The 14,657-nt window shown below is 59.7% G+C and overlaps 1 protein-coding gene across 4 annotated transcripts in view; it reads left to right on the plus strand.

Moving 5' to 3' along the window:
• The first annotated feature begins 1,001 nt into the window (after nucleotides 1–1,001).
• Nucleotides 1,002–14,657, plus strand: part of Macrod1 (mono-ADP ribosylhydrolase 1) — a 155,381-nt gene continuing 141,725 nt past the window's right edge. The window contains exons 1-3 of one of the 4 annotated variants that reach the window (XM_078045765.1): nucleotides 1,002–1,465; nucleotides 10,349–10,450; nucleotides 11,058–11,174. In XM_078045765.1, the coding sequence (XP_077901891.1) occupies nucleotides 1,171–1,465; nucleotides 10,349–10,450; nucleotides 11,058–11,174 (514 nt within the window). In that variant the 5' untranslated portion in view covers nucleotides 1,002–1,170. The remainder of the gene's footprint in view (nucleotides 1,466–10,348; nucleotides 10,451–11,057; nucleotides 11,175–14,657) is intronic. The other 3 variants (XM_078045764.1, XM_078045767.1, XM_078045766.1) reach the window with 3 other exon arrangements.

Raw genomic sequence — 14,657 nt, forward strand, 5'->3', positions numbered from 1 at the left:
ACCAGGACGCGGTCACTGTCAGGGTTTGGGCTGGCCCACCCTCCAGATGATTTACTGTCTGAAGTGCAAGGCGGTGGTCACAGTGGGGGTGCCACCAGCACCCACAGGGCAGATCAGCCACCCTCACAGATGGCCAGGGCTATTGCTGCAGGGGCAGGTTCACAGATGCAAAGCGGCTATATGGGAACCTTCTCTGGAATCCTGGCTTCTAACTCCCAGGCACTGAAATTCTCACCTCATCTCCCCACCCCCACCTCATGCTAGGGATCAACCTATCAGGGCCTGTGCCTGCTACCTAAGCCTCCACCGCTGGGCTGCACCCCCAGTCCCGAAATCTACCCATTATTATAAAAATGACCTTAATAGTATAGGAAAATATTAAAATATTTCAATTAAAAATCTATCTGTCCTAATGACTGTAAAAAGTTAGGGAAAATATAAAGGTAAAAATCGACCTAATTCTTCCACCCGAGAAAGCCACAGGGCACCCAATCTCTGCCTTCAGATTCCACTAGGTCCCTACATCCCCGGTTGCTCTAAATTCGGGTTCCAGCTGGCTTCCGCCCCTGGGGCTTTTTAGAAGGCAGAGGTTTGGGAAAGTCGCCACACCCGGAATACCGGTTGGGCACCTGTCTTCTGCCCACCGGCGCCCGCCGGCTAGAACTAGCCTCTCCTGGGGTCTGGGAGGAGATAGGGAGCTGCATGGGACATGGAGGCGGCGCCGGGATGACGGTGGAGAGAAAAGTCCGGGTCTCTCCATCTGCACCGAGGGCGCGGCGCCTGCTTCCTGAGTTGCGTTCGGAGCGCCGAGGCCCGCGATCCGCGGAGGGGCCAGGGGCGCAGAAGCGGGGCGGGCTGCAGCAGGCGCCCGCCGTCGAGGGACCCCGGACCCGGACTGCTGGGGGCGGGGCTCTCGCGCAGGGGCGGCGGCGGCCGGGAGGGGCGCGCACGTGTGTACACGAGTGCGTGGGCCCCGCGGGCGGGCCGGACTACAAGTTCCAGGGTGCCCAGCGGCGCGCCCGGGTTTTCTGGCCGCTCCGCCCGCCTGCTCGAAGCAGGTCGCCACGGGCTGGCACGCGCCACCCGGTCCCGGAGTAAATAGGGAGAGACTCTCCCGAGCACCTTAAATAGAGTCCAAGTGGGCGGGCAACTGCCCCGCGCCGCCTGCTCATGTCTCTGCTAAGCCGAGTGTCCCGCCGCCTGGCACAGCTGCGCGCAGCGGGGCAGCTGCTGGTCACCTCGCGCCCCCGGCCCGGCCCCTCGGGTCCCACGCAGACCCGCAGCAGTGCGTGCGGCCCTCCGGCGTCCCTGGGCGCTCCCGGCCCCCGCGCGCGGACCTCAGCGGGAGTTGGGGCTTGGGGGGCGGCGGCGGTGGGGCGGAGACCCGGGGTGCGCACCTGGGCCCCCCTGGCCATGGCGGCGAAGGTGGACCTGAGCACCTCCACCGACTGGAAGGAGGCAAAATGTAAGTGGAAGCGCGAGGAGCGAGGGTGGCCCACGTGGGTCTCCCGATTGGTCAGCACCCCGAGCAGCCCCTTCCACCGGGAGACCTGGGGAACTTGAGGCCGGGTCTGCCCTGAGTCGGACACCTCCCCCACTCGCAGCCACGCCCCCTGCCCGGTGCCCTGCCGCACGCTCCGGTTCACACAAGACCAGGTCGCGTCCCCTGTCAGGGGCAGTGTGAGGACCGCGGCCAAACCTTTGGAATGGGTCGCTGGGTACTCCCAGAAATCATCTGGGACCTTACCACTTTAGTCCATTGTGCAGGAGGGAAACTGAGGCCCAGGGCCAGAACCCACTTCTCCAAGGTCACTCCGCGATTTTCGTTGAGCTGAAGTTAGGATACTGACCATCCCCATACTTGTAGTTTGGTTCTCAAGTGGTGGCATTTGAGACCAAGTGGAAATAGCTCTGGGGCAGGCCGTCCATCTAGGGGGTCAGATAGCTCCACAGAGTGACCTCCCTAGGCAGGACTGCCCTGCTCTTAGCACCGCCCGGCTTAGGGCCTTCCTGGCTACGGTCTGGTACTCTTTTGTCCTCATTGTTGGCTTCTGGCCACTTGCAGCTGTCTGTGCCGCGTTCCTGGGGGCAAGGAGGTTAGGGGGCTGGGGAACAGATGGAGATGGGGCGTTGCTTGTGAGAATCTTTGACACCTTCCTTCTGTCAAACTACTCCTCCCCCTCTGTACCTGCCACAATTTATGGAGGGGCCATGAATCCCTGGACTGGGAAGGGGACTAGGAGCTCCAAATAGCCCTGTTGGACTGTCCAGCTGCCCCTGCCCTTCAGGGCCTGCCCCCTGGGCTCTAGTGACGACTCCTGGCCGGGTCCTCTTTCAAAAGAGCAAGGAAGGCGCCTCATTGGCTGGGCTGCTGGTGGGTGTGGCAATGGAGCAGGGCAAGCTGGCTTGGGCCTGGAAGTAAAAGGAAGGTGGCTATCTTGGGGCTGGCGACAGTAGCAGTAGAAATCAAAATGATTTATTGCTGTCATTTGGATTGTGTTGTATACCCTGGATCCTGAAACACCTGCTGTACTGGGAAAACCAGAGGCTGTCACACTGTCAGCCCTTGTCCTAACCACCCCTTAGGGCAGGAGTAGGGGTGTCAGAGACACCTGGCAGAGGAGTCACTGTCCTCTCAAGGAGCCACTCTTTGTCAGAGAGGCGCAAGCCAGGATGGTGGGAAAGAACTGGGGAGACAGGTAGTCCCTTGCACTTGTTTTGGGGTCTGCTGCGGCTCTTAGGACCCAGGCCCTTTTCCTCCCAGCCCCCCATTCCATGGTACCCTTGAAAGCAGCTGGACCTGTGGAAGCTGGTGGAGCCCGGGGTGCCCAGGCTGCTGTGGCTTCCGGGGGCTCTTTCCTCTGCTTGGAGCTGGGATTTCCAGCCATTCTTTTGGCAGATTGCTACTGAGCATCTTCTATGTGGCAGGTAGCCCCACAGTGCCGGGGATTTAGTGGTGAGTGGCACAGGCACCGGCCTGCCCTCATGGAGCTCTTACAGGAGAGACAGTGTCAGGTCTTGTCAGTGCCAGGAAGAAGCTAGAGGGGGCCACTGAGCTGGGGGGGGATGGGGGTCTTGTCAGGGAAGGTGGCCTGAACTAAGTGAGCCATTGTTGAGTGACAGCTGGTCAGGCTTAAAGGACCTGGGGGTCTCCTGCCTCTAACCCTAACCCCCACCCCAGAAGCCCACCCACAGCAGCATGCAGGTAGGTGTCTCCACCAAGGTGTCAGTGGCTCGTGGGTGAGGTGCAGAGCTCTTGGTGTTTGGGCCTCTATTGCTGCGTAAGAATCACCCCAGGCAGTGGCACACATCTGGGAACCAGTAGCTGGGGAGGCTGAGGCAGGAGGATCGAGAGTTCAAAGCCAGCTGAGACTCTGCGTCTAAAATAAAATATAAAAAAAGGGGCCGGGGCTGGGGCTCTGTGGTAGAACATTGCCTAGCGTGTGGGAGACCCTGGGTCCAGTCCCCAGTACTGCAAAATAAATAAATAAATAAAGCGATCCAAACTTTTGTGACAAGACAGCAAACGCGTATTAACTCAGAGTCTCTGAGAGCCAGGATTGGGAGTACCCAAGCTGGGTGTTTGTGGTTCAAGGTCTCCCTTAAAGTTGGTGGGGGTCCAATTAGGGCTGGAGGAGCGATCCCGATGACAGTGGTGGGTTAGAGCCTCAGTTCTTCATCCTGGGGACCTCCCCATAGGGCTCTTGAGTGTCCTGGCCTCCCCCAAAGCATAGGGGACAGAGGAGACCGAAACGGGAGCTGCAGTCCCTTTTGGTGGCCTAGTCGTCAGAGTCCCACACGGCCTCTTCCCACTTTGTTCAAGGATCCAGAGTTGAGTCCGGGAGCCTGGCCACTCTCCAGGGAGGGAAATCAGGACCCAGGCCTTGCCTGCGCTGGGTGAGCACTCTACCCCGAGCCAGCCCAGGCTCTGCCTTCTGAACAGTGTCCCGCCGGAGGTCAGCAGAGCTGCCCCAGCTAGACTGCCCCTAACTGGAGTCTGCCCATGGTCCTCAATGTCCTTCAGTTGTTTTCATTATATTCAAACTGCATCTGGAGCTGAGGTCAGTCCCACAGCAGAGTGCGGGGAGCACACAGCTCTTGGTGGCTATGCATCCATGTACGGCGCTCCCCTAGCTGGTGGCCAGCGCACTCCCACTACCCCTGAGAAACCTGTCACTCTTCTCACTGTCTGTTTTACGTCTTCTTGAGCTCTGTGGAAACAGCATGGCCAGCTCCTTTTACTCCATGTCTGTGGGATCTGTGAACATCATCGGGTGAAGCAACAGTGTGTGGTTGTCTTTTTTACTACTGTCTAATATTCCATCCTAAGGATGTACCATGGTTTACCTGTTTTTCTCTTGATGGGCATTTCTTGTGGATAAAACTTGCTCTGAACATTTTTGCATATATCTTTGATGGACATGTGCTCTCATTTCTCTCAAGAATATAGCTAGATAGGCCTCCAAACGCTTGTCAGCTTGCCTGATATGATTCTTTCTCTAAGATTGGCAGTAACCAAACTCACAAGAGACTGATGTGTAGGTCAGAGGAAGATGTGCAGTTCATGGGTGGGGAAACAGAAGGCAATGGGCTGAAACCCTCATGTGCTTGGGCAGGGGTGCCTCCCGCTGTGGAAAAGCCCGGCGGAAGCCAGATGGTAGCCTTAGGCCTGCTCAGCAGTGCGTGTTCTCACCCAGGGGTGGGTGGAATGGTTTTGGAAGCTAGTCCCAGGACAGGATGGCAAGCTTCCTTCTTGGGAGGGGACCCACCGCCCACTGAGAATCTCCTCACCTGGTTGGCTGCTCAGTATTTCAGTCCGTGCCGTGTGGGGTGCGTGCTCTGGGCCCAGGGTGCCCCTGCACATGGCCCGGTTTGTTCACCTCCACATTCATCGCCCACTTTTCCGGTCAGTAAAGACCCTCGGGCAGGTCTTGCTGGCTGGGAGGCATTCGATCTTTTTTCCATTCCTTGGCAGTGTCCCATCCCACTGCCCAGGCATTCATTTCTCTGATTCGGTCGTCTCAGTCCTGGAGTGCCACGTTAGTCCCCCTGGTGCCTTTCCACCATGAGACCGTGCAGAGAGCCACGTGGAAAGGTGGGTGGGTGTGAGGGGCCTTAAGGCGGAACTCTTGGGGACACCTGAGGCCTGCCGTGTCACTGCGGGAGGGGCCTGGTCTTGTCTTCTCGCGCTGACCTGTACGTGGGGGCAGAGCTGTGTGCTAAAGGGAGGGAGCATGGGTGTCACTGGACCTGGGTGCTGCTGCCCCTGCTCCTGAGCCTCGGTTTCCCTGTCTGTGAGATGGGATGGAGATCACATCAGCGGCGATGGCCTGCAGAGGGTCCCGTGACCCCGGTCGCTCAGGTCCATTTTGGGCACAGTGACACTGGCTCCTGCAGACCCTGTCCTTGCACGTTCTGAGCCTCACCCCCCCCCCAGGTGGCTCAAGCGAGGGCTCCTGTTCTCTAGCTGCAGATCCCGCGGGCAGGGGCCAGGGCTAATTCAGGCCCCGCGGGAGCTCATCATGTGTCTGATGTGGCCGCTGAACCGGCAAATGCTCCAGGCACACCTGGGAATGGGGGGTGATCTTCCATCTGCCCAGATGCAGCTTGGCATGTCCCCGTGTGGGAGGAGGCAAGCAGGAAAGCTCTGAGGAGCCCTGTGCCCTGTCCCCATCACTCCTGTTACAGGCTTTGACAAGCCCTGCTCCTGGGGGACCTCGGGCACAGGTGATTAATGCCCCTGCCACCGAGTCTAACCGCCACCTTGTCACGGGCACCGGGCGTTATCAGCCCTCCCCGCCTGGCCTCCTCCGGAAGGCCCACCCCGTCCCGCCGAGCGCCATAAAGACACTTCTTAGAACACATCATTGACTTTCCCAGCGCGCTTTATGGCCCGGCGGAGCTGCCCCCGCCTGCCCGCCTTTCCTCCCGCCAGCCGCGGGGAGCCTTGTCTGGGGTCAGCCCCCGCCATCAAAATTTACTGCGAACATCTTTTTACAACACCTGTCTCAGTGAGCTGTGAAATACTCTCGCCTCTTCAAAAATGATGGAAAATGAAAATGCATGTTTTACATCTTTTATTAAAAAAAATAAATAAAACTCACTTGTGCTTTACATCTGCATCTGTCCTTCTGACGGGAGGTGGAATATTCTAGATGTGAGGGGCAAGTGCCCAGCCCAGTGCTTCGGGCCTTTTGCACACGGGGGCCTGAGACTGGCACAGGATGACAGATGTCCCCAAGGTTGGCACCCAGCTGGCTGGTGGCAGAGCCAGGGGGCTGTCTCCGGGAAGAAGTGGCATCTTTGGGACTTTGGTAGGGAGAGGAGGTCTTGCAGCTTTGTGTCACTTAGACCAGGCTTCTGTTAATGGGGAGGACAGCCCTGTCTCAAGTTCCTTTCACTTGTGTGACCAGAGGCAGATCCTGTTGCCTCTTCTGTAAAACAAGGCGGTGACCAAGGTCAAAGTCAGAAATAAGTGAAAACAAAGGCAAATCTGTCTAGGAAGCAGGGAAGGGAGAGGAAGGGTGGTGGGGAAGGGACTTCAAAGGAAGAGCAGCATCCCAGGAAGGGGGCACAGCAGGTACAAAGGCCCTGAGACAGGGAGCCACTTGGTTGTTTTGAATGGTGAGTGATCTGGTGGGAGATGGGGGGGAGCTGTCCCTGGGCACTGGTGTTTGAGCTGAGTTTTACAGAGGAGGGACAGGATCTGGCTTATGTTCCTAAGCTCCCTGGGCAGCTGTACAAGGAATGGGATAAGGGGTGATGTGGGCTGGGCATGGTGGCACATACCTGTAATCCCAGTGGCTCAGGAGGCTGAGGCAGGAGGATTGTGAGTTCAAAGCCAGCCTCAGCAATTTAGTGAGGCCTAAGCAACTTAGTGAGACCCTGTCTCAAAATAAAATATAAAAAGAGCTGGGGATGTGGCTCAGAAGTCAAGCACCCCTGAGTTCAAACCCTGGTACCAGAAAAAAAGTGAGGGGATGATGTGGAGTTGGGGGACCGGCTGGGGATGGAGCCAGGGTGTGGTGGTGGGGTCGGCCCCAGGGGCGTCAAGGGGATAAATCTAACAGGCTCATAGCTGGATGGGATCTGGGGTAAGAGGAAGGGGAGGGAAAGACCTTTGGGCCCAAGGAAGGAAGCGGGAAAGGAGAGCCGTGAGAAAGCACGGGTTTGGAAGGAGTAGAGTTCTGCTTTGCCGATGTGACTTTAAGGGGTGAGAGCAGCCAGGGCCTGGGGAGGGCCCAGGAGTCAGGAGGGGCTGGAGGTGTGGGAAGAGGGGCTGGATCCGTGGAGATAATGTGGGGGCCTAGGGAGGTGCAGGTTGAAAGAGGAGGCGAGGCAAAGGGGAGATTTTCTGTCCATAGGAGGACAAGTGGCAGGTGACCTTGACCTTGATCTTTCTTTGAATATATTTTTTAGTTGTTGATGGAACTTTATTTTTTTTTATTTTTTATGTGGTGCTGAGGATCGACCCCAGGGCCTCACACCTGCTAGGCTAGTGCTCCTCCACTGAGCCTCAACCCTGGGCCCCCCCGACGTTGATCTTTTAAAATTTTCCCTGTGCTAGGAATGCACCCAGGGTCCTGTGCATGCTAGGCAAGTGCTCTACCTCCCATCTTCTCCCCAGCCTGACCTTCATCCTGATGGGGACCCCCCTGGGTGGGCTTAGGGGAGTGTGGGAGGGCCCAGGGGAGCTGGGAGGGCTGGAAGGCAGCTGGGAGGGCTGGAAGGCAGCTGGGAGGAAGGACCTTCATGCCTGGTGACCCGTGGGAGGGAGGGAGGACGAGGTGCTGGCAGGTGGTGGTTCCAGCTTGGTGGGGGTGGAGGCGGCATCTGATGGCCGCCTGTTTTCTGTGGCTGGAGCAGGAGTAGGGGAGCTGGCTGGGGAAAGCAGCTTGAGGTCTGGGCAGAAGGTGCTGCAGGGGAGCTCAGGAATTTGCAGGACCTTCTGCTTGGAGGTGAGGATTTCCTCCAGTGATCTGCAGCTCCTGGGGATGGAGCAGAGAAGCTGGATCACTTCCTTCCAGAAGGTTCCCTGTTCTCCCCTTTTTCTCAGTCAGACTCTGAACCTCACCTTGCCTTGCGCCCCTGGGCCGGATGCTCAATAAATATTTATTAACTGATCTGCATTCAAACTGCCAGTGAGGGACAGAGCCTGGCTCAAGGCCAGCCTCTCCTCTAGGACCTTCCTTGCCCTCCGCGGTGCCACCTGCCAGCAGACCCGCCTTTCACTGGGTACCGTGCTAGCCCAGCCCACTTCTCATTGGATGCTAGAGGCGACTTTCCAGACCCCCCGGGGGGTTCCTTTGTTTGTTCATAGTGTTGCCTTGCTGCCCAGCTGCTCTCAAACTAGGGGACTCCAGCGATTGTGCTGCTGGGCCTCCCGAGTTCCTGGGCTGCAGGTGCGCTCCACCGTGCCACACCTTGTTTTAGAGAAGAGGGCATTGGAGGCTTCAAGCCCAGAGGGTTGCTTGAGCTCCTTCAGCCTCAGTGGCCCCCCCACGCTAAGAAAGGGGCAAGTGGGAGCCCTGGAGGCTTCTCAGTCTGCTGCCATGTGTGCCCGGGGGAGGGCAGTCCTTTGAGAATAGGGTGCAGGAGGATGAGTGTGAGGGACGCTGAGTTGGAGGGGCCTTTCTGTCCCCTTAGAAAGAATGAAGAGGGGGCTGGGGCTGGGGCACAGTGGTAGAGCACTGGCCTAGCGTGCACAAGGTCCTGGGGATTACTGGGGAGTCAGTAATCCCCCTAAATTGGGGGCACACTTTGCAGTCTGTCACGGCATCCCTGGGATGGGGTCAGACCTTAATAAGCCTTGGGGGCTCTGCAGCTGATCATCCTTCATGCCTGCCCCTCCTTCTCCTCCATGTTCCCCAGGCCCCAGGGTTCTGTTACCCCGTCTCCTGCCCATCCCTTTGCGGCACATCTCAGAGTTTGAGTTGCTTGATGGTGTGATGCCTGCCTCAGCCTCAGGGTCCCCCGCTGGATTTTAGATCCACAGGGTCACTTCTGCCACATTCTGCATATCCCCGGGCTCAATCTGATGTTGTAGGTGCCCAGTAAATGCTTGTGGAAGGGGCCGGGAAGTGGCTGCCAGAAAGTGTGGCTCTGGCACGGGCCTCGGGTAGGCAGTGTGGGGGTTCTGCCGGCCTGAACAGCAATCCCACCACAGCTGTGAGCAGACTCAGAACCCAGCCTCTCTGTGACTTACGTCAGGCCACGCTCTTGGCATCCTGGGGGTGTTGTCACCAGAGCCACCAGTGGGCGGATGAGGAGACAGACAGAGGCTTGGACGGGTGGACTAGATGGCCTTGGCAGTGAGAGGGCATTCCCTGGGGGACCCGCCTGTCTGTTGAACACCTGCTCCCCGCCATTTCCTTGGAAGCCTCCAGGAGGCTACCATCCCTCTTTCAGCACCTCGTCTAATTGCTGCCCCCTCCTACCTATTTTCTGATGCTTTTTGACTTCCTTGATGTGGTCTTTTGCCGGGAGTTGTGATTCCACCCCCCACCCCCACCCCCGCAGGCAGGCAGAGGGGCTGCTCCATCAGGAGGCCGGGCTGGGCCGAGCCGGGCCGAGCCTGGGTGTGCAGACGTCCTGCGGCCGGCAGGAGGAGCCCGTGAGCTGCGAGCAGGGACCAGCGCTGCCCCGCAGAGAAGCCCGGGAGCTGGCTCTGGGTTTTCTGCCTGGTGTGGCCACAGGGATGGCCCAGCCCAGGAGGCGGGGCTGCAGCAGGGGACCCACCCCGCTGACCCGGAATCCCTGAGTAGGTGGGGCCCTGGCCCCCACTCACTAGCTCTGTGACCAGGGGTGGCTTCCCAACTCCCTAGGCCCAGTGTCCTAATCTGTAGAATGGGCAAAAATCCGTGGGGTGCCCTCAGTCAGTGCCGGGGGGGATGTTGACAACAGGTGCCAGATCTGCTTGGTTCTGTGGCACTTTGAGGACAGTTCTCCTGCTATTCCCAAGTCATGATGTTGAGGTGACCTTGGTAAGGTAACAGAGGGTGCCCACCTCCTGGCTTACGTGTGAGGTGGCAATTATCCTGCTAGGGACGTTTTAATCCTCATCTGCAAAGGAGGAAATGAGGGACCCGCAGAGATGGGGACACGGCTAGAAAGTGGCCACACTGAATTCTGAACTGAGAGGTCCCAGGTGTCCGAACAGTCCCTCAGCCTCCCCTGCCTCAGTTTCCCACTTGGAACTCAGAGATTGGGGCAGGATGTTCTGGGGACTCTCGGACACTCAGCCCTAGGATGTGCCCTCCCCACTGGCCGTGGGAAGGACAGCCTGGAGGGCGAGAGTGCCCTGGACTGCCCCCCCTGACTCTCCTCCCTGCCCGCCCCGCCCCTGCAGCCTTCCTGAAGGGCCTGAGTGACAAGCAGAGGGAGGAACATTACTTCTGCAGAGACTTTATCCGGCTGAAGAAGATCCCGACCTGGAAGGAGGCGGCAAAAGGTAGGCCCTGCCACGGCCGGCCCGGTGCCCTTGGGCTGTGGCCCCTTCGGCGTGTGGCCTGGAAGAGTCATGCAGATGAGAAGCAGCCGATGGCATGGACCGGTGGAGGCTTGCTGTGTGTGGGACTCTGCCGGTGGGTGTCGCCTCACTTAATGACTACACAGCCTGAGACCAGTTTAGTTTTTATTCCCACGACACCACTGGGGAGCCAGCCCCAGGCCATATAAGCCACCTGCCCCTGATTACTTGGCTGTCGGGAGCCAGGTTTGAAGCTTGCTTGCCGTGGGGGGTGGGCTGGTGAGCTCCCGGACTCTGCGAATGCTGGCCTGGTAACCGGTAACCTGGGACAGGTCACTTATCTCACCTACACCTCGGTTTCCACATCTGTGAAGTGGGGGTGGGCGGCACGATGGACTTGCTCATGGTGTCATGAGAGGCCACAAGACCTTGTGTTGCATCCTCACTCAGGGTGGGATGTCATCGCCAGCCTCAGTGGTCACCATGCTGCAGACTGCCACAGTGGGGCTGCACCTGACCTGTGGGCCCTGCCTTGGTCGCTCTGCAGGGGAGGCCTCCCTGTGACCCCTGTGGCTCCTACCTATTCCAGGGGTGGCAGCAAAGGTGGAGGAGCCCAAGTTCAAGAAGGACAAGCAGCTCAATGAGAAGATCTCCCTGTTCCGTGGTGACATCACCAAGCTGGAGGTGGATGCCATCGTCAACGCCGGTGAGTGACTGGTCTGAGACCTGGTGGCTGCATAGCCTTCGCTCTGGTCTGCTGGGCTGGACGCGGGTGGGCGCCACCTGGCTCCACAGAGGCTCCCGATGGGGCGAGGAGGGCTGCTGGCGCCGCCGGAGCGCAGCGCGTCGGCCACTTGGGCTCCTCTTCCCTTGAAACCCTGACCCGCTGTGTCGGGGGCGCCTCGCTCGCTGGGCCGCCTCGCAGCTCCGAAAGCCATTAGCGGCTGGCGAAGGGAGAGAGCCGGGCTGGAACGGTGCCCGGCGGCCCTGCCAGGAAGGCCGAGGCCCAGCCGGTCGTCCCGGGTGGGGGCTGCAGCTGCCCCCTCCTCTGCGTGGCCGCCCTGCCCCCTGCGGCCGGCAGGTGAGGGAGCTGGGAGCGGGTGGAGAGGCCTCCCGCGGCCCCTGGCAGCCCTCCAGCGCTTGGAAACGCGAGCGGCTGGCTTCCTGGTGTCCCTCGCCTCTTGCTGGCGTGGCAGTTTATTGTGATGATACAGAGGCGAGAGGGAGAAAGGTGCCGCTCCTCTGCCCGGCCCTACCGTCTGGCTGAGTCGAAGGGCTCTGGGAAAGGACCCGGGTGCTCAGGAGTGGGGCGCCAAGGGCAGGCCAAGCCCCGCAGGTGCAGGGGGTGCTTCCTGGGCCAGGTGTGCTGCACCCCAGCGCTGGACGCCTGCTCCCTCTCTCAGCAGACGCCGCACCCGGCATCAGAGGAGGGCACCTCTTAGAGGCTGGTGACACCAAGGCAGGCCTTCTTGGTTTGGGCTCCAAGTCGTGGAGACCCTTGCCCCACCCATGCAGGTCCAGGACAGCCCGGGGTTCTGGAATCTCCTCCCTCTCACCGCTGGGCTTGACCTCAGTGCCAGAGAGGGGGCCAGTGGGTTGCGCTGAGTGGGCCCAGGCCTCCTTAGGTGACTGGGCTTGCAGGGTCCAGGCAGAGGGGGCTGCTCACTGTGTCCCCGGCCTCCCTGTCTGGTCTGCAGTGTTTCCGGCAGTGGCATTGCTCAGCTGTCTCCCTATGGGGTCTGTGGAACTGCTCTGTCCCTGCACGTGGCCTGGTGGGTGCACAGGTGACAAGTCACACACAGGCAGGAGTTCCCACTCGGAGAGGCTGGTGGGGAGAGCTGGGAGGTCTTTGTTGCTGCTGGTGGTTTTGGTGTATCTCCCTTGGGCCACTTGCCCTTGGTGGGTGGCAGCAAGGACTGTGAGTCTGTCTAGGCAGACAGAACTCAGACAGCCACTTCTGGGTTGGCAGATGTCCTGGAGGCCCAGGGAAGAAGAGCAAGGTCTTGTGCCGGGAGGGGCTGGGCTGACCCTGGGGGTGATCATGAAGGTCATGGGGCTGCCCAGTCATTGGCGAGGGTGCAGAAGGGGCCCTCTGGTCCTTTTCCTGCTGAGTTGTGGTGACCAGAGGGAGACACTCTCGTGAGCTCCTTCCCAGCCCACCGGTGGACGGCTGTGTCGTGGACCACGGAGGAGGACCCTGGCGGGTATCAGCAAGATGCAGATGGAGCGGGCTGGGGGCTCTGGAGGCTACAGGCATGATTAATGGCCCTTCCTAAGTGCCCTGTGACTGGCCAGGCTGGGTGCAGCAGCTTGTCAGCTGCTCATGAGAAGCATCCGCCGCTGGCTGCATCTCGCTGCCCGGGGCTGGGGCAAGGGTCGTAGCTGCCTGGCCGTTTCCTCTCCTGCACAGGGGATGGTAGTGGGGCACCTGTGCCATGGGTGTGTGGTGTGTGCCAGCTCACGCTGTTCCGTTGAGGCCCTTGGCATCATCCTGAGCACCATCCCTGTCCCTAGGATCCCAGGCACTTTGCACTGCCTCCCTCCCCGGAAGGTGATGGGCTTCCATCTCCCTCTGCTTGCCTCAGTTTACCCCGCCCTGTTGGCCTGTTTTCCTGGGATCTCCTTTTTCTAGTCTCAGCCAAGAGGACCTAGAACTTGTCCTGGAACCACGGGGACTGGCTGAAGCAGGCCTTGGACATGGGTTCCCCTGCAGAGCCTGGGTGCGGGGTGTCCTGGCAGCCGCGGGCCTGGTCAGACCTGCAGGGGGGTCCTCAGTCTCGGGGTCCTGGCGCTGTGGCTCCGCCCGGCGTGCCGCCCGCCAGGGGGCGGCAGAGCTCGCGGCTGCGGCCAAGCCCATCAATCAGCCTGTTTATTAGCGGAATAAAAGTCGTCGGCAACGCGGGGCTTTTCGGGGCTGCATAAATCTGCGTCTGTGCCTCGTGAAACCCATATGTGCTTAATTCATATGTAAAGTTTCAAGCAGGAAGAGAATACGTGTCCATTAAATTCTATTTGACTTGATTATAATCATTAGCCGTGAATAATTGCTTCTCAGCGCCGACCGTGGAGCCACCACAATAGGCAAAAGGAGACAGCGATTATCTCGGGTGGGAATTTTTAAGTCTTTATTTTTGAAGCCATGGGCAGTGCTGGCCCTGCGGGTGTCGGTGGCCCCCGGGGTGGTGTGGGTGTGGGCTGGCTGGGCCTGGAGATCTGGATAGAGCTTCTGGATTTTGTGCGGAGGGGTCTCTCTTTGTCCCTGCTACCAGGTGGGGAGGGGTGTCACTGGCTGGGTCTGGCTCAGGGACCCTGTAGGGAGGCATGGGGGGCTGCGAGGGAAAGGGGGATGGGGACTCCCAGGCTGTGGGCTTCTCCTTCTGTCTAGGGCCCAGGGGGCTTGCAGAGGGGACACCGTGCCCCTCCCACTTCAGGGGGGAGGGGGGACGGAGGCTCCACCCAGAGGCCCCCTGCAGACTTTGGAAAGGGGACTGTTTCCCACTGGCCCCCTGGCATCCCAAGCCCAGCACTGGTTTTCACCCCACTTTATTGGTATGTGTGCTGCTGTGGGGGGCATGATGGTGGATGGGGGTTTGTACATGAGAGAGAGAGCTATGCCAGGTGGTACGCAGTAGGGGTGAGGGGGCAGAGAACAGAGTGGGGTATCTGGTGGGTGGCAGGGCTTGAGGTCGCAGGAGCATACTTGGGGACAGACCTTCCAAGTCTGTGCAACAGTCACACCTCTGCCCTCCCCACGGGCTGGTGGCCAAGGCCACTTGCTAGGGCAGTGCCTGGGAGAATCTCAGGCTCCTGCCATCTGTGCCCGCCACGGCTCCTGCCCGTGGGGGCATGCCACATCCATCTTAATTAAATTGGGCTGCCATGCTGGCAAGATAAGCAGGGAGGCCCTCACCCACCCCGTTCCTGTCTGCCTGCTTCTCCAGCTTGGCCTGTGACCCCAGCACTGTGCCCTAGGGGAGCTCAGGTCTGGGGGTCTCCATCCTGGGAGCCCATGGCGTCCGAGTATCGGTGTCTGTTTTGGCCCTAGGGGCATGACCTTGGCCCAGCCGTCTCCACGCCTGGAGCCTCTGCCTCCCAGGCCTGTGCCAGGCCCCTGTTCCTGACAGACAGCTAAGGCCCAGGCAGGAAATGTCTGGGGCACACAGACCCCCATTCTTGGTCAAGCCAGGGG

The sequence above is a fragment of the Ictidomys tridecemlineatus genome, chromosome 4 (genome assembly GCF_052094955.1).
Source record: "Ictidomys tridecemlineatus isolate mIctTri1 chromosome 4, mIctTri1.hap1, whole genome shotgun sequence".
Classification (NCBI taxonomy): Eukaryota; Metazoa; Chordata; class Mammalia; order Rodentia; family Sciuridae; genus Ictidomys; species Ictidomys tridecemlineatus.